General features: G+C 37.2%; 1 protein-coding gene across 7 annotated transcripts in view; it reads right to left on the reverse strand.

The window, feature by feature from the left end:
• The window catches only part of RABGAP1 (RAB GTPase activating protein 1), a 174,759-nt gene that overhangs the window by 80,563 nt on the left and 74,076 nt on the right, over positions 1-20,120 (reverse strand). For all 7 annotated transcript variants that reach the window (XM_077968056.1, XM_015116891.3, XM_077968054.1 and 4 more), the window contains 3 exons: positions 13,102-13,276; positions 8,068-8,161; positions 3,505-3,655 (listed from right to left, as the gene is read on the reverse strand). In XM_077968056.1, the coding sequence (XP_077824182.1) occupies positions 3,505-3,655; positions 8,068-8,161; positions 13,102-13,276 (420 nt within the window). The remainder of the gene's footprint in view (positions 1-3,504; positions 3,656-8,067; positions 8,162-13,101; positions 13,277-20,120) is intronic.

Genomic DNA, 20,120 nt, shown 5'->3' on the forward strand with positions numbered 1-20,120 from the left:
TTGTAATAGCAGATTATATTTTTAAAGTGTAGTTTATTCATATAATGGAATACTCTAAACAACTTTTTTAAAAGACAACAAAAAACAAGCTACTGATACACTCTCAAAATAGAGGAGCAAAAGAAGTGAGATACAAATGAGCACATGCTGTGTGACTGTATAACTGCATTTAAATTAAATTCAAGGATGGGCGCGGTAGCTCACGTCTGTAATCCCAGCACTTTGGGAGGCCAGGGCGGGGGGAATCACCTAAGGTCAGGAATTCGAGACCAGCCTAGCCAACATGGGGATATCCTTTCTCTACTAAAAATACAAAAATTAGGCAGGCTGGGTGGCGTGTGCCTGTAATCCCAGCTACTCAGAGGCTGAGGCAGGAGAATCATTTAATCCAGGAGGCGGAGGCTGCAGCAAGCCGAGATCCTGCAACTGCACTCCAGCCTAGATGACACAGCAAGACTCCATATCCAAAAAAGAAAAAAATTCAAGAACAATCAAAACTAACCTAAGGAGAGAAAAGTCAGAATAATGACGACTCAGGGGTGTAGTAAGGGTATTTATGACTAGAAAGTACATGAATAATTTTGGGGGGTTACAGATATGTTCTTGCTCTTCATAGTGGTCACTGAAGTGTATTTACATGCAAAATGTCATGGAGCTATATACTTTTTAAAAAGTAGCTTATATGCAAACTTTGATAGCTCGGCTGGTAGGGTAGAGGACTGTAAAAAGTACCTTACTGCCCGCAAAAACATTTCAGAGTAAGTTAAAAAATGTCAATTACCATTTCCATACAATGGTAACTCTTAATTCCAGGAAGACAGAAAAGAAAAGCAATACCAACTTACATTAGCTATCACTGTCATTTTTTTAAATTCACAAATATTATGGTGGTTAAATAATTTCTATTTTCTGATCATCTACTAGCAATTTAAATTAATACATATCCATTAAAAAATTTGGGAGCTGGGCGCTGTGGCTCACACTTGTAATCCCAGCACTTTGGGGGGCTGAGGCAGGCGGATCATGAGATCAGGAATTCGAGACCAGCCTGGCCAATATGGTGAAACCCCGTCTCTACTGAAAATAAAAAAATTAGCTGGGAGTGGTGGCGGGTGCCTGTAATCCCACCTACTCAGGAGGCTGAGGCAGGAGAATTGCTTAAACCCAGGAGGCAGAGGTTGCAGTGAGCCGAGATCGCACCACTGCACTCCAGCCAGGGTGACAGAGCTAGACTCTGTCTCAAAAAGAAAAAAAAAAAATGTAAGTTCAATGTGAAATATAAAGTACACATCACCAGTATATACAAATCAATTAAATGTTTCGTATTTTTTTTTTTTTTTTTTTTTTGAGACGGAGTTTCGCTCTGTCGCCCAGGCTGGAGTGCAGTGGCCGGATCTCAGCTCACTGCAAGCTCCGCCTCCTGGGTTCACGCCATTCTCCTGCCTCAGCCTCCCGAGTAGCTGGGACTACAGGCGCCCGCCACCTCGCCCGGCTAATTTTTTGTATTTTTTAGTAGAGATGGGGTTTCACCGTGTTAGCCAGCATGGTCTCGATCTCCTGACCTCATGATCCGCCCATCTCGGCCTCCCAAAGTGCTGGGATTACAGGCTTGAGCCACCGCGCCCGGCCAATGTTTCGTATTTTTTAATAGTCTTTCTTTTATATATAACTACCAGGTTCCTTTTCTATCAATAGATGTCACCACTTTCATGGAACCAGAAAAACAGAATCCATTCAGTTACAGACACTTCATGTCTTATGAATAGTCTTACCAAAAATATTTAGTTTAAAGCAATAAGCTCTTAAGAAATCATTTTTGACCAAACATTTCAAAGGAGTTCAAAAAAACTAAATAGTGTCACAAATCTAAAATATGATTTGCCAACAAAAGAAAATAAAAACTAGGTGTATCTCTAATAGACATAGATGTCATATAACCTCATTCTTCAGTGGCTCCATTCATACTATGAGTACAATGCTCTACCCATCTTTCTATGCCTGGAATTCATCTCAAGTGTTACATTCCTGAGAGACTCCCCTGTTCTCCCAGGCAGAATTAATAACTACTTTTGGTGGCTCCCACTGTGCTTTTTCAGACACATTCTATCATAAGACAGTTACTTGCTTTTGTGTTTAACGTCCTAGCTCCAACACTGTGGTTGTAATAGTTACTCAACAATAAATACTAGTTAAACAATTATATCAACTTAATAGAAGGAATCAGAATACTTACTATTGAAACAAAAAAAATTCTGTCTGGAAATAAGACGACGAGAAAGAATATTAATATTCTGAGGACATAAAAGTCATTTTCTGGTGAAGGTCCTATCTCATGTTTGAATGCTGTTCTTCCAGGCCAGGTGAGGCAGCTCACACCTGTAATTCCAGCACTTTGGGAGGCCAAGGCAGTCGGATTGCTTGAGGCCAGGAATTCAAGACCAGCCTGTCCAAAATGGAAAAACCCCACTCTCTATTAAAAATACAAAAATCAGTCAGGCGTGGTGGTGCACACCTGTAATCCCAGCTTCTTGAGAGGCTGAGGCACAACAACTGCTTAAAGCTGGGAGGCGGAGGTTGCAGTGAACCTAGACCATGCCACTGCACTCCAACATGGGCGACAGAGCAAGACTCCGTCTCAAAGAAAAAAAAAAAAAAAAAAAAACCTGCTCTTCCCTTATAAGGTGTTTTTTAATAAGAGCTTTATAGAGAGATATCATTCATATATAAGGTTTTAACTTTTTTTTTTTTAAGACAAGGTTTTACCTTCTGTCACATTGAAAAATCTCCTATATTTTTGAAGATTCTGAGCAATCCATTCACAACCCAGGTTTGGGATTTGCATACTATTGGAGAAACTGCTTCCTAAAGGTAAATACTTCAAGAATTTGAGAAAATTAAAACCAAAACCGAAAACACGAACACAAAGGCACAAAACATTGCCTAACCTTGCAGAAAATTATTTTAAATCCTGATATGCTTGTACAAGAAATAGTTTTTCTTGCAAAACTTTGAGGAATGCATGAACTTCAGAAGGGGAACACCATACAAATGAGGATTTTTTTCACTTTAGAGGAATGAGCTAAAAGAGAATATGGTTTAAGATTAAAAAATTATTTTCTTACAATTGCAGAAACTGGAACTAAGCCTTCCCTACTAAGAGCACATTTCTGTAAAATGTGAAAAGTATTAAAATAATCAAAAGAAAATTTTTACATATTGCACAGCACAAGTGGTTTGACTAAAAATGTTTTTTACAGTCAAAAAAGGATCTGGATATACAATGGGCTAGAAGACTTCTTTGGTCTGAGGTGATATGAATCAAGGAGAAAAAACTATGACTTCTCCTTTGTGCAACAGAAAAAACATGTAAGAGCTAGAAGTATTAACAGTTCTATCCTTAAATAAATAATCATAAAAACTTCTTATAAGTCAAATAACTACAATGATCTTTTCATCACAAATCTCTAAAGAATTAATGCTGAAGCTGAATTATCACCCCCTTACCTTTGTGATAAGAATGCGGTATTTTTCTACCAGGTGGTCATTGTTATGACAGCCTGCTAGTAGCTGCCAGACTTCTCCCCGAAGAGCTTCAGGGACACCGTTTCTTACTAAGGTTGACAACTGCTTCGGTCTCACATTCAAGTTGAGATGCCTAAAAATAAAGCCATAAACCACAAATCACAAGAAGAAGATTCCCTAAAGACTGTTACTTTTCTCAAAGTCAATCTAAATGGCTTACAAATACGTGACAAGGTAACAAAGTAATAAAGGGGAAAAAAAAGTGCTTCTGAATTGAAGATAACTATGAGAGATTGGGTGGAAGAAAATAAAAATCCACATAGATTCTGTAAACTGCTTCTTAAGTATCTTTAAATTACTTCTCTACTTTAAAAAAAAAAAAAAGGCAAAACTGGAAATCACAGATGATGCTCTATGGCTATGGTTTATGTAAAAAAGATGGCCGGGTACGGTGGCTCACGCCCGTGATCCCAGAAATTTGGGACGCCGAGGTGGGCGTTATCACCTGAGGTCAGCAGTTCAAGACCAGCCTGGGCAACACGGTAAAACTCCGTGTAAATACAAAAAGTAGCCCATCATGGTGGCACATGACTGTAATCCCAGCTATTTGAGAGACTGAGGCAGAAGAACTGCTTGAACCGGGAGGCGGAGGTTGCAATTAGCCAAGATTGCACCACAGCACTCCAGCCTGGGTGACAGAGTGAGACACCGTCTAAAAAAACAAACAAACAAAAAAGAGCAAAATTCTAATCAGTGGACATATAATAAAGGACAAGAACCTAGCTCTACATCAAAATTGACAAGTGGTCAGAGGGGCGCGGTGACTCAGGTAGTTCCACTGCTTTGAGAGGCCAAGGTGGGAAGATTTCTTGAACCCAGGAGTTTGGGACCAGCCTAGGTAATACAGCAAGAACCCCGTCTCTACAGAAAAATAAAAATAAGCTGGCATGATGGTTATATTCCTAGCTACTTGGGAGGCTGTGGCAAGAAGATCGCTTGAGCCTAGGAGTTCAAGGCTGCAACAAGAGATCGCACCACTGCACTCCAGCCTGGGTGACAGAGACAGATTCTGTCTAGAAAAAACAAAATTGACAAGAATATTGTATATTTATACGTTCTAAGTTAAAATAAAACATCTCAAGTATGTTTCCAACAGTTTTTATGATGCCTTCCTTCAAATAACTTTTCTGAATGCTTATGGTGGCTAGTAACATTTCCACTGAACTACTGTATCACTACAAGTTGCCAAAATCTTTGGACTTCATTTATGTCACCTATAAAATGGAGAAAATTACACTAGCCTTGACACGTTGGTATAAATGTACAAAGTGCTTCTGCATACAGTATCTTATTTGATCTTCAGAACAACCATCTCGGGTAGATGGTAGTGTTTCTAGTTTTACAGATGCAGAAAAAATTTCAGGGAGGTCAATTAAATGACTGAAGTAGTCCTCAAATTCTTAAGACTAATATTATAGAGCAGCTGGTTTGTGACTTGAGAGCCACCATTACTGAGTCAATAAAGCAGGATCCTGACATTAAAAAGATGCTGTGACTATCACACGTAAGCAGAAGTTACTGATACAAAATAACCACTATCAAATTATAAAAAGGCCGTGATTTTTCTCAAAATGTTCATAGAATCCTATGAGAATTCTGCACAGTACATTTAAAAGTGATTTATTCTGTGACACTGGTACCCTAATGCAAGTGCTATAGACAATTCAATAGTTTTGTCCTTGTTTAGATAAAAACATTATACAAAAGTTGAAGAGTTATGAGCAGAAAGAACAGACATAGTTCTGTTGCTAATTCAATCCCTGGTATGCTATGGCCTGTGGGCCAAACTGGGCCTATCACCTGTTTTCGTAAATAAACTTTTATTGAAACACAGCCACGCTTACTTGTCTAAGTATTGTGTATGATAACTTCTGCACTACAATAGTAGAACTGAGTAGTTGTGACAGACTATTAGCCTGCAAAACCTAAAATATTTATTATTTGGCTCTTTACAAAGTCTGCTAACCTTACTAGCTTAATTTACATTGATAAAATTACTTTCAGAATAATTCCATCTCATTGATAATACTAACTTTATCCAACTTAGCAACCTATTTTATACTGACATTAGTTCTCTTATCCATTAAGAGTCATATTAAAATGAACTTGGAGAATTAGAGCTCAAAGATACTATTAATACTACCACTAAAATCTAATGTAGAGTTAAATAGTTAAATAAACTATCTTTGGGATCAGACTTGACTGTGCTAAAAATTCTGGCTGTGATATTTACTAACTAGAATGCCTTAACCTATGAACCAGTCTCATCTGTAAAAAAACAAATACTTTATAAGGTTGTTAGAGTTGAAATACAGCACATAACAGCACAGTGCCTAAAATATGGTAAATTCATTCATTCTATGTTATTGTAACTACAACCATGGTATCCATTATTTTTAATCTATAATAATTACAAATGGTAATTTTATAGACTTCTATTTTCTAAATGAAGAAACAGACTCAAAAGAGTTAAGTGACTTGTCTAAGACCACACAGCTTAAAAGTAGGAGAGGTAGAATTTGAAACCAGGTCTACCATGCTTTAAAATTCCATTATTACAATGCTTCTTATCCACAGGACACATATCCCTAGAACACACATAATAATGAGAAAAAATCACAATGTAATGAACTAAAGAAGAGACACTATTATATCATATCTGAAGACATGACTAAAGCAAGCAAAAATAGTTTAAATACCCTGAAAGATAGTAGAGACAGATGGAAACTCAACAAATACATCTGAGGGAATAGGAAGACATGTTAATTAAATTAATAACAAAGCTTGATAACAAAACGAATTCCAAGCTGTTGTATAAGATGCTGATGGGTTCGTGTAATAAAAGCTAACTAGAGTCTTAATGCTATATCTACATGATTTTAAATATATTATTATGTAACCATATCAAAACTCAATTACATTTCTGTTTTAGAGCAGAAACCTTTTAATAAAGATAAAATTCCTGCCAGCAGCATCCCAAACACTCCAAATTCACTGAACTGAAAATATAATTGTGATAAGAGCACCAGAAGTTTTGTCTCCTGGCGTAAAGAAATATCAAAAATATAAGAAAACTATTACTCTGGGGTTTTTTGCAGAGTTCATTTATTAAAACAACTTGTGTAAAGACAAATTGTGCTTTGGTTTGCTTTTTTCTCCTGTACACATTTTGACATTTTCCAGTGTGGAGAGTGTTTTGTCAAAAGTGTAAAGCATTGTGAGAGTAATACAAAAGCAGATAATGCCCATTTGTAGTCCTATCCCTGAAGGGCATAAAATGCTTTAAAATTCTGAGACAGAGCTTTACTCTAACAATGCAGTGAAATACTTCAACAGTTAAAATGTCTGAGAAAAATCAAACCCCAAAGTAATGGGCCAATAGGGAGTTTATATGACAACCCTAGTAACCAGAACGTCAGAAATAGAGAAATGTTCAGATCTCTTCCAAGCTCAGCTTTTTTCAGCATATGCTGGCATCCTACTCAAGGAGAAAAGGAAACTGCATAAATGTCTCACCAATCTGACTTACCAGAATATCTGTGGTCATGTTAATAAACACCTAAAGGCAATATATTCTTTTTGTTTGGTGTTTTTTCTTTTTTTTGTTTTTTGGAGAAAGGGTCTCAACTCTGTCACCCAGGCTGGAGTGCAGTGGTGCAATCAAGGCTCACTGCAGCCTCAAACTCCTAGGCTCAAGCGATCCTCCTGCCTCAGCCTCCAGAGTAGCTGGAACCACAGGTGCGCGCCACCATGCCCGGTTAACTTTTTCATGTTTTGTAGAGATGGGGTTTCACCAAGTTGCCCGGGCTGGTCTTGACTTCCTGGGGTCAAGCAATCCTCCCGCCTTGACCTCCCAAAAGGCTGAGTTTACAGGTATGAACCACCACACTCAGCCTGAAGGCAATGTATTCTTTTTAGATAGCCTATTGGATAGCGCTTCTTAACACTGCTGTCAAACCATCTCTTGAGCTGATGATAAATTCCTAAATTTTTTTAAGTGTTAGTAGGAATTTTGTAAGAGTTAGTAATCAATAGAGCAGGTAATATATACCATGCTCATGACACTTTGCTCTGTCATTCTAGATACTTATCACAGATAAGGGAAAAATCCTACCTGCGGTCTCTACCATGGCTCTATGCATTGTGTGAACATCCTCTAAACGGACTGCTATGTATTATCTGAACCACTCAGTGGTTCCTAACCTTTTCAATATAAAAGATACTTTTCTTATTTATTCTGTACATGAATTCCACGTTCGGATAAATATTTTCTCCAGCAATGAGAACTTATTAGGTTCCTGATATTCTGAAAATTGATTTCAATTCTCTACTACTACTCATATAAATCTCTAAAATAGATCACAGAATGCAAACCTTGAGCTTAGGTTTCTACTATTGGTTCCAAAATTGAATATTATAGTTAGGTAAGATTCTCTACCCATAAAAAGAGAATTTGCAGATAAAAACTATTCTAACATAACTTACCATTTTGACAACAGTTCTCCCCATGTTTCAAGAATTTTTTCTGCACATTCTTTGGATACATCACCAGATCCACTCAGGAGAGGTTCATCATTATCTATAATAAACAAAACACACAAAAACGGTAACAGGGGTGGCTATGCTAGCCACAACACTGGAATGTTTAAGAGTCAAATTTGAAAGACTTTACTGGGAGCATAAAGTCACAATTTCTCTCTTTTAGTATTTATGGATAAGTACAAAAAAAAAATAAAAATGGTTCTAGGTAAAATGCTGTAATCTCTTTAATCCTCTTTTGTTTTCCACATAGGTCCATATTATGTCAATCTCAAAAAAAAAAAAAAAGGAGCTATTTAATTATAAAACTATAGGATTCAAAATATGGTATTTTCTCTCATTTTCTAAAGCAAACAGCTTTATGCATGAAAATATGTTTAAGTCTTATTCAAAACACTTAAAAAGTTTCAAACTACCTAAGTGTCCAACAACGGGAGTACAGAATGGTTGAAGAAATTATAATATATGTATATAATGCAATTGCATGTTGACATTTATGTTTATATAATGATGATATGGTTTGGCTCTGTGTCCCCACCCAAATCTCATCTTGAACTGTAGTTCCCATAATCCCACATGTCATGGGAGGGACCGGAAGGGAGGTAACTGAATCTTGGGGGCCATTTCCCCCATGCTATTCTCATGACAGTGAGTTCTCATGAGATCTGATGGTTTTATAAGCATCTGGCATTTCCCCTGCTGTCACTCATTCTTCTTTCCTGCTGCCATGTGAAGGACATGTTTGCTTCCCCTTCTGCCATGATTCTAAGTTTCCTGAGGCCTCCCCTGCCCTGTAGAATCAATTAAACCTCTTTTGTTTATAAATTTTGCAGTGAGCTGAGATCGTACCACAGAACTCCAGCCTGGACAACAGAGCAAGACTCTGTCTCAAAAAAAAAGAAAAAATTAAACCTCTTTTCTTTTTTTCTTTTTTTTTTTTTTTTGAGACGGAGTCTTGCTCTGTAGCCCGGGCTGGAGTGCAGTGGCCAGATCTCAGCTCACTGCAAGCTCCGCCTCCCAGGTTTACGCCATTCTCTTGCCTCAGCCTCCGGGGTAGCTGGGACCACAGGCGCCCGCCACCTCGCCCGGCTAGTTTTTTGTATTTTTAGTAGAGACGGGGTTTCACCATGTTAGCCAGGATGGTCTCGATCTCCTGACCTCGTGATCCGCCCGTCTCGGCCTCCCAAAGTGCTGGGATTACAGGCTTGAGCCACCGTGCCCGGCCTAAACCTCTTTTCTATATAAATTACTCAGTCTCGGTTGGGTATGTCTTTATCAGCAGTATGAGAATGGACTAATACAAATGATATGGCAAAATACAGTATAAAATGAAAATATAAAGAGCTTAATATTCATTATGATCTAATCTATGTTATAAAATAGAAAACAGATCAGTATAAACTATACCAAACACTAACAATTGCTCCCTCTGAGTGACAAAGTTATGATTGGTATTTTTCTCTGCTGTTTTATGTTTTTATGACTTTCTAAATTTTCTAAAATGGGAAATAATAATTTATAAAAGAAAGCACAAAAATACTTTAAAAGGCCAAATTAAATCATTTCTAATTTAATTCAATTAAGGAAAGTAAATTCAAGTCAGAAGTTAGAGATTATAAGATACAAAGACAGTGAAAAAAGTGACACTGATCAAGGCATTAGAGGAACTAAAAAGCATAATGAAAGCAGAGAATCAACATGGACTAAGATATCTACTTAATCCTCTTATTGGACACTTGGGAGTTTTTAACTTTTTGCTACAAACAGAATCAGGATGAATATATCTCACTGCTTTCATCGGGTATATGCCCAGAAACTGACTTTCTCAGTTTTAAAAAGAAAGCATATTTTTAAGAATACTGAAAATTTCCGACAAACTGACTTCCAAAATGTTCTACCAATTTACAATTCCACTAACTGGGTTACAACAGTACTTGTTTCCATGGATCTTTACCAATGCTCTTTCTAGACTTTGTTTATTTTTTAGCTTAACTTGCCTAAACAAACTCTGGCTCTTTACACCCCTAATGACTACATGTTGAATCTGCATCCCCAACAGAGACAACAATTATCTGAAAGCACTAATTTTAAAGACTCGGAAATCTGTGATACTTCTTATTGAACTTCTTTATATTATAATGCTTTGGACATCATCATCAGTTTCGCTAGTGAGACACAGAAAATGATAGACAGAATGTGAGAGATCTTCTGTATATGGATGAATAAGGTAAAGAAGAGAAAAGGCTAGGCCGGGCACAGTGGCTCACGCCTGTAATCCCAGCACTTTGGGAGGCCAAGGTGGGCGGATCATCTGAGGTCAGGAATTTGAGACAGGCCTGGCCAACCTGGCGAAACCTCATCTCTACTAAAAATATAAAAATTAGCTAGGCGTGGTGTGGGCACCTGTAATCCCAGCTACTCAGGAGGCTGAGGCAGGAGAATCACTTGAACCCAGGAGGCAGAGGTTGCAGTGAGCCAAGATTGTGCCATTGTACTCCAGTCTGGGTGACACAGTGAGACTCCATCTCAAACAAAAAAAAAGAAAAGAAAAAAAAAAGAAAGGCTCAAGGGCACTAAGGTAAATGTCCCCAACTTCACTACCTTGCCAGACTGACCCTACTTTCTAAACTCTCAAGTAATTTTCTATTTATTAAAACACCAATATACTAAATACAACTCTTTGGGGAAAGGTGGCTATGAAAAACACACTGAAATTTAGAAGGGATGATAATTGCTTCAAAAATATTAGACAAACTTTATCTTACAAAATTCTCTTTCACATTTTGGATACTTTCAATAAATCTGGGCTGTAGTAGTTTAAAATCTGTATTAAGAACCCATCTGCCTAAGGGATAGATATCTCAGTTTCAGAATGATGCTTCTAAACATGTCCCCTTTATAATTGCTGGGTTTCTGCCAAATGTCTCATGGGTAAGAAGCCCCTGGAAGCAAACAAATCACAGCAGGAATGGTTTTTCTGGTTTGTACATTGGGTTAGGGAGAATTAAAAGACAGCATAGCTACATAGTTTTCTTTAGTCCCAGTTCTCCCAGTTCTCCTGTTATTAACTCTTTACTATAAAAATGAATCCTAGGGGGTTACCCATACTGCCAATATTTACTGAGCACCTACTGCATACCAAATGTTGTATTATACACTAGGGAACAACATGAGGCAAAAGCAGAAACACTCTTTGCCTTCACAGAGCTTATGTTCTAGTGTTCCATGATTTCCCCCAAGGGGTACACACTGCCATTAGTTCTTATCTCTCCCTAGTTAAGAACTATCAGTAGAGGCCTTCTAAACCCCCTAAAATTTTATTTTTAAAAAAGGTATGTCTGCTATAAATTAAAACTTGATATCAGTCCTGAGGAACCTTTAGCTGGGCCCAGATTTCTTTGTAACCAGCAGATAGTCCTCAAAATCTATGGTATGAAGATTTGAGCATTCTCTGATTTCATAATAGTGTCTTTCTCAATTTTTTTGTTTGTTTTTATTGCTGAGTGTTAAGAGAGGAAAGTTATGTAAACTTTTACCCACTCTGTCATCTTAACCAGTGTTGACCTGGAAGAGAAACTGCAAACCTGTTATACAACAGACAATTTCAAACAGTGGGAATAATCCACCTTTCCCAGATATAACATATCACTTAAATTGGCTCTCCAGGCGGACTCTGAATTGCATCTCTGACATCAAAAACAATACATGTGTTTTTTCTGTACTTCAAAATGCTTTATGTGCACTAAATGCAAGAGATGATGATAGACTACAGCTATGACTGTGGACTCACAGACCTAGATCAAAATCCTGACTCTGCCAATTTCTACCTGTGTAACCTTGGGCAAATTCACTTTTCTGAGATTCCACTTCTTTTTTTTTTTTTTTTTGAGACAGAGTTTTGCTCTTGTTGCCCAGGCTGGAGTGCAACAGCACAACCTTGGCTCACTGCAACCTCCACCTCCTGGGTACAATCAACTCTCCTGCCTCAGCCTCCCAAGTAGCTGGGATTACAGGCATGCACCATCAAGCCCAGCTAATGTTTTGTATTTAGTAGAGACAGGGTTTTGCCATGTTGGCCAGACCGGTCTCGAACTCCTGACCTCAAGTGATCCTTCCACTTCAGCCTCCCAAGGTGCTGGGATTACAGCCGTGAGCCACTGCGCCTGGCCAGATTCCATTTATTTATGTGCAAAGTTAGGTTAACAATAAACCCTATTTTTCAGGATTATAGTGAGGATTATATAAATAAAGCACCTGCTTACTACATATTAAGCACTTAGTAATTGGTGGCCATTAGTATTACTAATATATGATGCTAAATTGATTAATCATAAGGGCAGTGAGAGTTATAGCAAACAGTAGGTTTTGGAAACTCAGTGCTCACTCTCAACATGAAGAAAGTCAGTGATCACTCTAAACTTGAAGTACATATAATCATGGATATATATTTCATTTAACCCAATCGATCATTCTTGTCATCTCCATGCTTTTGTTAATGCAATTTTTTTTTTTAATTTTTAGTAGAGACGGGGTTTCACCATCTCAAAAAATAAAAATAAAAAATAAAATAAAAAATATATATTTGGTAAAAAGGGTCATGTGTGCAAGCCACATTTTGGCAAAGTCAATTTGTTCCCGCAAAATGAATGTGTTGAGATAGGAACACTTCTTTAGGTGTAAGCTGTGTCAAACTTGTTCTTAAAAAAATGTACTAATATACCAAGCTAGCACTACACTGATTGTTTAAAAGAAGCTAATTATATATCTCATTTTTCCAACTGGGTTACAAGTATCTTAAAGAAAACTCAATGTTAATCATTTTTAAATCTTCCACAGCTACTTACATATAGTAAACTCTCATAAGGAATTTCATTAAATGAATTATAAATGCTGTATCACATTATCAATCCCCGATACAATTTTAATAGTTTGCAGGGTCCTCCACCCCCAAAAATAAATTAACCTATCCCTATAGTTTACCTTCCTCTTCATCATCTTCTGGAGGAGAAGGTATCACTGAACTCTGCGATCCAGACTGTGGCAGGCGAACTGAAGGACTGGCTGTAGTTTTCCTCCTCTCTCTTTCTGATTCACTTTCCAAGCATACAACTTCATATAAAGTGTCAGTATTATTCTTTCTCTCCTTTTGCTTTATCTTGAGGAAGAAAAAATATTATTTATTAAGCAGTAAAATTCTTTATGTTTTTAATTAATTGCAGTGTTTTAAATGTTTCTAATTGCAGTCATCTCGGCTCACTGCAATCACCTCTGATTTCATATAGGATGTGAAAATAAATGATTTTTTAAAATATCTACATTAAAAGTAACTTTTTTAAATAGAAAAGCATATGTTTAGATCTTAAAATCCTTAGGAAAATAGGGCATTTACCAAGCAGTACTCTAGTTCTGCAATTTGTCTTCAAACCATATTGTCAAATATCCAACTACCAATGTTTAGCCAGTTGACACTGTCAACTAAAGAGCTAACAGTTCTGTATCTCCCAAATTAGTTAAGGCATCCTTCAAGGTTTCCTATATAAAACTATATAGAAAAAGTGTTTTAAATTATTCTAAAACATAAATGTTAAGACTAAGAAAATTCTCTTACTTCTAATGTTTCAGTGTTTTAGCCCCACTCCTTTTGCTTAAAACAGTCTAGAGAACTTTTTCTTCAACTGAAAACTACAACTTGGAGTTGAGGTGAGGTCACGGGGAGATTGAATGGCAGAGAGCACATCAACAGTAACCACAATAATTTTGATTACTCCAATTGATTGTATTTTGGTTTTATTCTGAGGCAAACATATAATTTAAACTGACCTAAATTAAAAATTTAAACCAGGAATATAAAACTTTACGCTACAATATGTATTGTAAGTAAGTACATTAACATTCCATATTACATGTAAGTACATTAACATTCTTCCTTCCATACAAGGAGGAGAAAAAAGTAGCATGAAATATAGGGAAGAATAAAAAGGGAGAGCTATAGGAAAAGGTACAGAGAAAACTAGAAAGGTGGCTATACAAAAAAATATATATACACATACCAAAGTAAAAACACAGAAAGGGAGATGGGGGAATAAGATGTTCATTAGCTATAGAAATATCAGCCAGAGCAGATTTTTATCATTGCAATGTTCATTTGGGTTCTTAAAAAAAATTATCCCTATCATGGAAGTAAGGCCAAGATAGTGGCAACATGCTCTTTCAATATCATCCTGAAGCACTGTTTAATACAGAAGTCGGTAAACTTTTCTATACAGGGCCAAATAGTAAACATTTTAGGCTATATGAGTCAGTTGTCTCTACTGCAACTACTCAACTCTGCCATTATAGTGGAAAAGCAGCCACGGACAGTAAGTGAGTGAGTCTGGCTGTGTTCCAATAGAACTTTATTTACAAAAGCAAGTGACAGGCCAGGTGGACCTACAGGCTATAGTTTGCCAGCTTTGGTTTAACATGTCCACCCAAGGATTACTTAATTTTCTAGATGAATATGCCATTTTGATTTAGCTACTGACTATTAAGGACTCAGACTCTGAAGTTACATGTTAACGTATAGATTTGTGTCCAGGAGATATGCAAATGATTTCTGTCCAAGAGAGAACATAACCCAAAGGTTACCTATAGGACATTAACCAGTTTTATTTCTAACCTAGTAATCTTATTGTAACATTCTTTTTTTGAAGGGAAGGACCATGTAAATACAAGTTCCTCACTCAGTTTTGCTACCTTTCTGGTTCTCTCATTAATTAATACACTGAATTAGAATATTTGATACATGTTCATTCCAAATTGATAATTATGATTTTTAACTCTTGAAAATTATACCTTAATAAGAAACAATTCAAAATTTTTGTTGTGTTATACACTGCTCTTTGAAACATCAGACAATTGGTACCCTAAACAGTTCAAAGATCAGCAATAGCTCTTTTTTGGTTTTTTTTTTTTTTGAGATGGAGTCTCTGTCGCCAGGGCTGGAGGGCAGTGGCGCCATCTCGGCTCACTGCAACCTCCACCTCCTGGGTTCAAGGGGATTCTCCTGTCTCAGCCTCCCGAATAGCTGGGATTACAGGCGCCCGCCACTAATTTTTTGTATTTTTAGTACAGACGGGGTTTCACCATGTTGGCCAGGCTGGTCTCGTGATTCACCCGCCTCGGCCTCCCAAAGTGCAGGGATCACAGCCATGAGCCACCGTGCCCAGTGAGCAATAGCTCTCTATCTTAAAAATAAACAAACCAACATGGTCCACTTAGAAACCCTTCTGTATGTCGCAATGACCAAAGGACATGCTGCCTTTTGAAGAAGGATAAATATAGTCAATTACCGGACCAAACTTGTTTTTTTTTTCGTTTGTTTTTCTTTTTTTTTGAGACGGAATCTCGCTTTATCACCCAAGCTGGAGTACAGTGGTGTGATCTTGGCTTGCTGCAATCTCCGCCTCTCAGGTTCAAGCAATTTTCCTGCCTCAGCCTCCTGAGTACATGGGACTATAGGTGTGTGCCACCACACCTGGCTAATTTTTTGTATTTTTAGTAGAGAGAGGGTTTCACCGTGTGAGCTGGAATGGTCTCCATCTCTTAACCTCGTGATCCGCCTGCCTCAGCCTCCCAAAGTGCTGGGATTACAGGTGTGAGCCACCGTACCTGGCTTACCGCACCAAACTTGTAAGTCAAGAACTCTAACAATGAAAAATGTTAATTGTTGAAGCTGGGTAATAGTACATGGGGATTCACTGTACTATTTTATAATTTCTGCATATGTTTCAATTTTCTATGGTAAAAAGCTTTTTGAATTATATATGTTAAATACAAAACTTTTATTTATTAAATTATACATATAATTTAAACATAGGTTTTAAATTATATATAAAATTTAAATAAGTTTTTAAATTATCTATTTATGAAATATATGTTATAAACATATAAAATAATTAAAAGCACTCAGATGAGACCAAAAAAAAGGGTAGATTTGAATAAATGGAAAGACATCCCATGTTCCTGGATATGACTCAACATCATAAAGATATCAATTTTCCCCAATAAAAACATCAGTAGTGGCCAGGCGTGATGGCTCATCCCTGTAATCCCAATACTTTGGGAGGCTGTGCACTTTGGGAGGCCGAGGTGGGCAGATCACTTGAGCCGAGGTGTTTGAGATCAGCCTGGACAACAAAGGCAAAAGCTCATCTCTTCCACAAAAAAAAAAAAAAAATATATATATATATATATATATATACACACACACACACACACAAACTTAGCCAGGTGTGGTGGCACGCACCTGTAGTCCCAGCTATTCAGGAGGCTGACACAGGAGGATCACTTGAGCCCCGAAGGCAGAGGCTGCAATGAGCTGAGATTGTTCCACTGTACTCCAGCCTGTGTAGTAGAGCAAGACTCTGTCTCGGGAAAAAAAAAAAAAAAGCCAAGCTCAGTCGCTCACACCTGTAATCCCAGCACTTTAGGAGTGGATTACTTGAGGCCAGGAGTTCAAACATGGCGAAAGCCCGTCTGTACTAAAAATACAAAAAATTAGCTGGGCCTGGCAGCACATGCCTGTAATCCCAGCTACTCTGGAGGCAGAGACAAGAGAATCGCTTGAATCTGGGAGAAAGAGGTTGCAGTGAGCCAGGATCATGCCACTGCACTCTGCAGCGAGACTCTGTCTCAAAAAAAAAAAAAAAAAAAAAAAAAAACACAACCCCACAAACAAATGAAAAACACCAGTAGTTTTTTTTTTCCAGAGCCAGACAAGTTGAACATAAAGTTTATATGAAAAATGAACAAGTAAGAAAATCCAGGAAAACCCACAAAAAGGAGTATTTGAGGAGGGAAGGTGCACCTACCAGATATTAAAACATATTATAAAGTCTATACACTGCCAGGTGTGGTGGCTCACACCTGTAATCCCAGTACTTTAGGAGGCTGAGGCGGGTGGATCACCTGAGGTCAGGAGTTCAAGACCAGCCTAACCAACATGGTAAAACCCCATTTCTATTAAAAATACAAAACATTAGCCAGGCATGGTGGTGCACCCCTATAATCCCAGCTACTTGGGAGGCTGAGGTGGGGGAATTGCTTGAACCTGGGAGGTGGAGGCTGCAGTGAGCCGAGATCATGCCACTGCACTCCAGTCTGGGTGACAGAGTGAGACCCCATCTCAAAATAAATAAATAAATAAATAAATAAATAAATAAATAAATAAAATAAAGTCTACATAATTATGACTGTGTGATTCTAATGCAAGACCAGTGGAACAGAATATAAATACCAGAAAGAGGTCCAAACACACATGGAAATTTCATATATAAGTGTAGCATTTCAAATCACTGGGTAGAAAAGTTAACAGTTTTTAATGAATGGTGTTGGAACAAGAGAATAGCCATTTGGAAAAAGATTAAATCAAATCCACACTTCATGCTATATACCAGAGTACATCAGAATAAAATACTAATGAATCAGAAATATAAAAGTAGTAAAATGAAACCATGTAAGTAACAGGAGAGTAACAGAAGAGTGTATTCTTTTTATAACTTGGGAGTTAGGAAAGCCTTTCTAACTGATCCCAAATCCAGAAAGGTTTAAAAGAAAATATTGATAAATTCAAGTACATAAAAAGAAACTGCATGACAAACCCAAAAAGAATCACCATGATATAAGTTAAAAGATAAGTGACAAACTGGGAGGAATATCATTATCTCAAAGGGTTAATCTCTTGAATATACAAAGAGGTTCTGAAAATAAAGACAAAAAAGACCAAAATCAAAGAGAAAAGTGAAAAATGAACAAAAGATATGAATAGAAAATTCACAGAAAAGTCACCTTTATACATTAAAAAGGCAGAGGATGAAGTAAAACTACTCGTAGACACCACTGCCTCATTGATCAGATCCTTAAGTTTGACAACACACTTGACAAGCCTGCAGAGAGACAGGTATTCTCATACCCTGTCCATGGTTACACCCTCTATAGAAGGGAATTTGGCAAATATAACAATATCATGTATACATTCACCTTATGTGTCAGTGATTATACTAATAGGAGTCTATTCTAAGATGCACTTTCATAAAATCAAAATAACACATACATAACATTCCACACCGCAACATTATTTGGAATAGCAAACGACTTGGAAGCCAGTCCAAGTGTCCATCAATAGCGGACTGCTTGAAAAGCCCATAGTTCACCCAAGTAAGACAGTACTAAATAGCCATTAAAACGCAAATGAGGAAATCTCTAACTACTGATGTGGAATGATCCCCAGCATATATTAAGTTTAAAAAGCAATGTATACTTTTATTTTAGAAGGAAGTTAAAAATATATAGAATTTTATCTTCACAAAAATAAAATCGGGATAATAAACCATAAACCATAATAATTGTTATCTATGGGTATGGGGGTAAGGAGATACAAATGGAAGCAGATTTCAAGTACACATTTCTACATAATTATGACATTTATAAGTATTTTACATATTCAAAAAAACAAAAAGAAAAAAAAAATCCCAAGCCCCTAAACTAAAATAAATGGAAACAAATGAACCTAATTATATGTCAAATGGTAACAGAACCACAATAAAAAAATTATTCCCAGTGATTTTTAAATAGCAACCATTTTATAATCTTACTGAAACACATTCAAAGGACCAAAAGAAGTTCTATAAAATCTTAAATTTTATCCAATAATTCTATCATTAACTGCAATACTTTTTTGTTTTGTTTTGTTTTTCTTTCTTTTTTTGAGATGGAGTTTCACTCTTGTTGCCCAGGCTGGAGTGCAATGGTGCTATCCTGGCTCACTGCAACTTCTGCCTCCCAGGTTCAAGCGATTCTCCTGCCTCAGCCTCCTGAGTAGCTGGGATTACAGATGTTCACCACCACACCCAGCTAATTTTGTATTTTCAATAGAGAGAGGTTGGTCAGGCTGGTCTTGAACTCCTGACCTCAGGTGATCCACCTGCCTCAGCCTCCCAAAGTGCTGCGATTATAGGCATGAGCCACTGTGCCTGACTTTTTTAGATTTTGATGAAGATAAGGCAAATAAATTATTTACTGTTACTGTAAATAAAATATATGCATATAAATATTTTAAAAAGAAGAAAATCCTGTAATATCAAATTATTATTGAAAACGTGTGAATGAACTCAACTGATTCAGGCAAGTATCACCAACGGATACTAAAAATATTAGTTAATTAGTTATTGACTGGGCATAGTGGCTCATGCCTATAATCTCAGCACTTTGGGAGGCTGAGGTGGGAGTATCATTTGAACTCCAGTTTGAGACCAGCCTGGGCAACATGGTGAAACTCCATCTCTCCAAAAAATTAAAAAATTAGCCAGCCATAGTGGTGCACCCTGATCCCAGCTACTTGGGAGGTTGATGCAGGAGGACCACGTGAGCCCAGGAGGTCAAGGCTGTAGCAAGCCGTGCTTCTGACACTGCACTCCAGGCTGGGTGACAAAGTGAAGGAAAAAAAACAAAAAAGACTTTGTTGAGGAACAGGATATTTGGAAGTTGCCAAAGTGTCACCCCCAAAGATTACTTGCTAAATGTCAAGAAAAACCCTGTTTTACAAAGGAGAGATCTAGTGGTCACCACCTTAATTAAGTGATCACACTTCCCATCAGAAATACTGGAACAACCTAATATCACACACCTCTCAATTTAGCAATGGAGTAGAAAGCATTTGGATATTTTTATCTTGAGAGGTGTAGTTGTGTGCCACATACATACACTCTCAGCAAATTAAACTAAGAGGCCTGGGTATCCAGTTATAGTTATACTAATTATCTGTACAACCTTGGCCATACAACTTAGTCTTTCAGATATCAGCTTCTTCATTTATAAAACAGTAATTTTATGAAAGATTTTAAGACCCCTACAGTTTAATTGGCAATAAAAATATTATTATTCTATAGTTCTAAGAATGTTTAATTGGTCTTCTGTTCGCCTTACGTCACTACTGGAAAATCTATTCATTAGATCATTTT

This window comes from Macaca mulatta, chromosome 15 (assembly GCF_049350105.2).
Source record: "Macaca mulatta isolate MMU2019108-1 chromosome 15, T2T-MMU8v2.0, whole genome shotgun sequence".
Taxonomy (NCBI): domain Eukaryota; kingdom Metazoa; phylum Chordata; class Mammalia; order Primates; family Cercopithecidae; genus Macaca; species Macaca mulatta.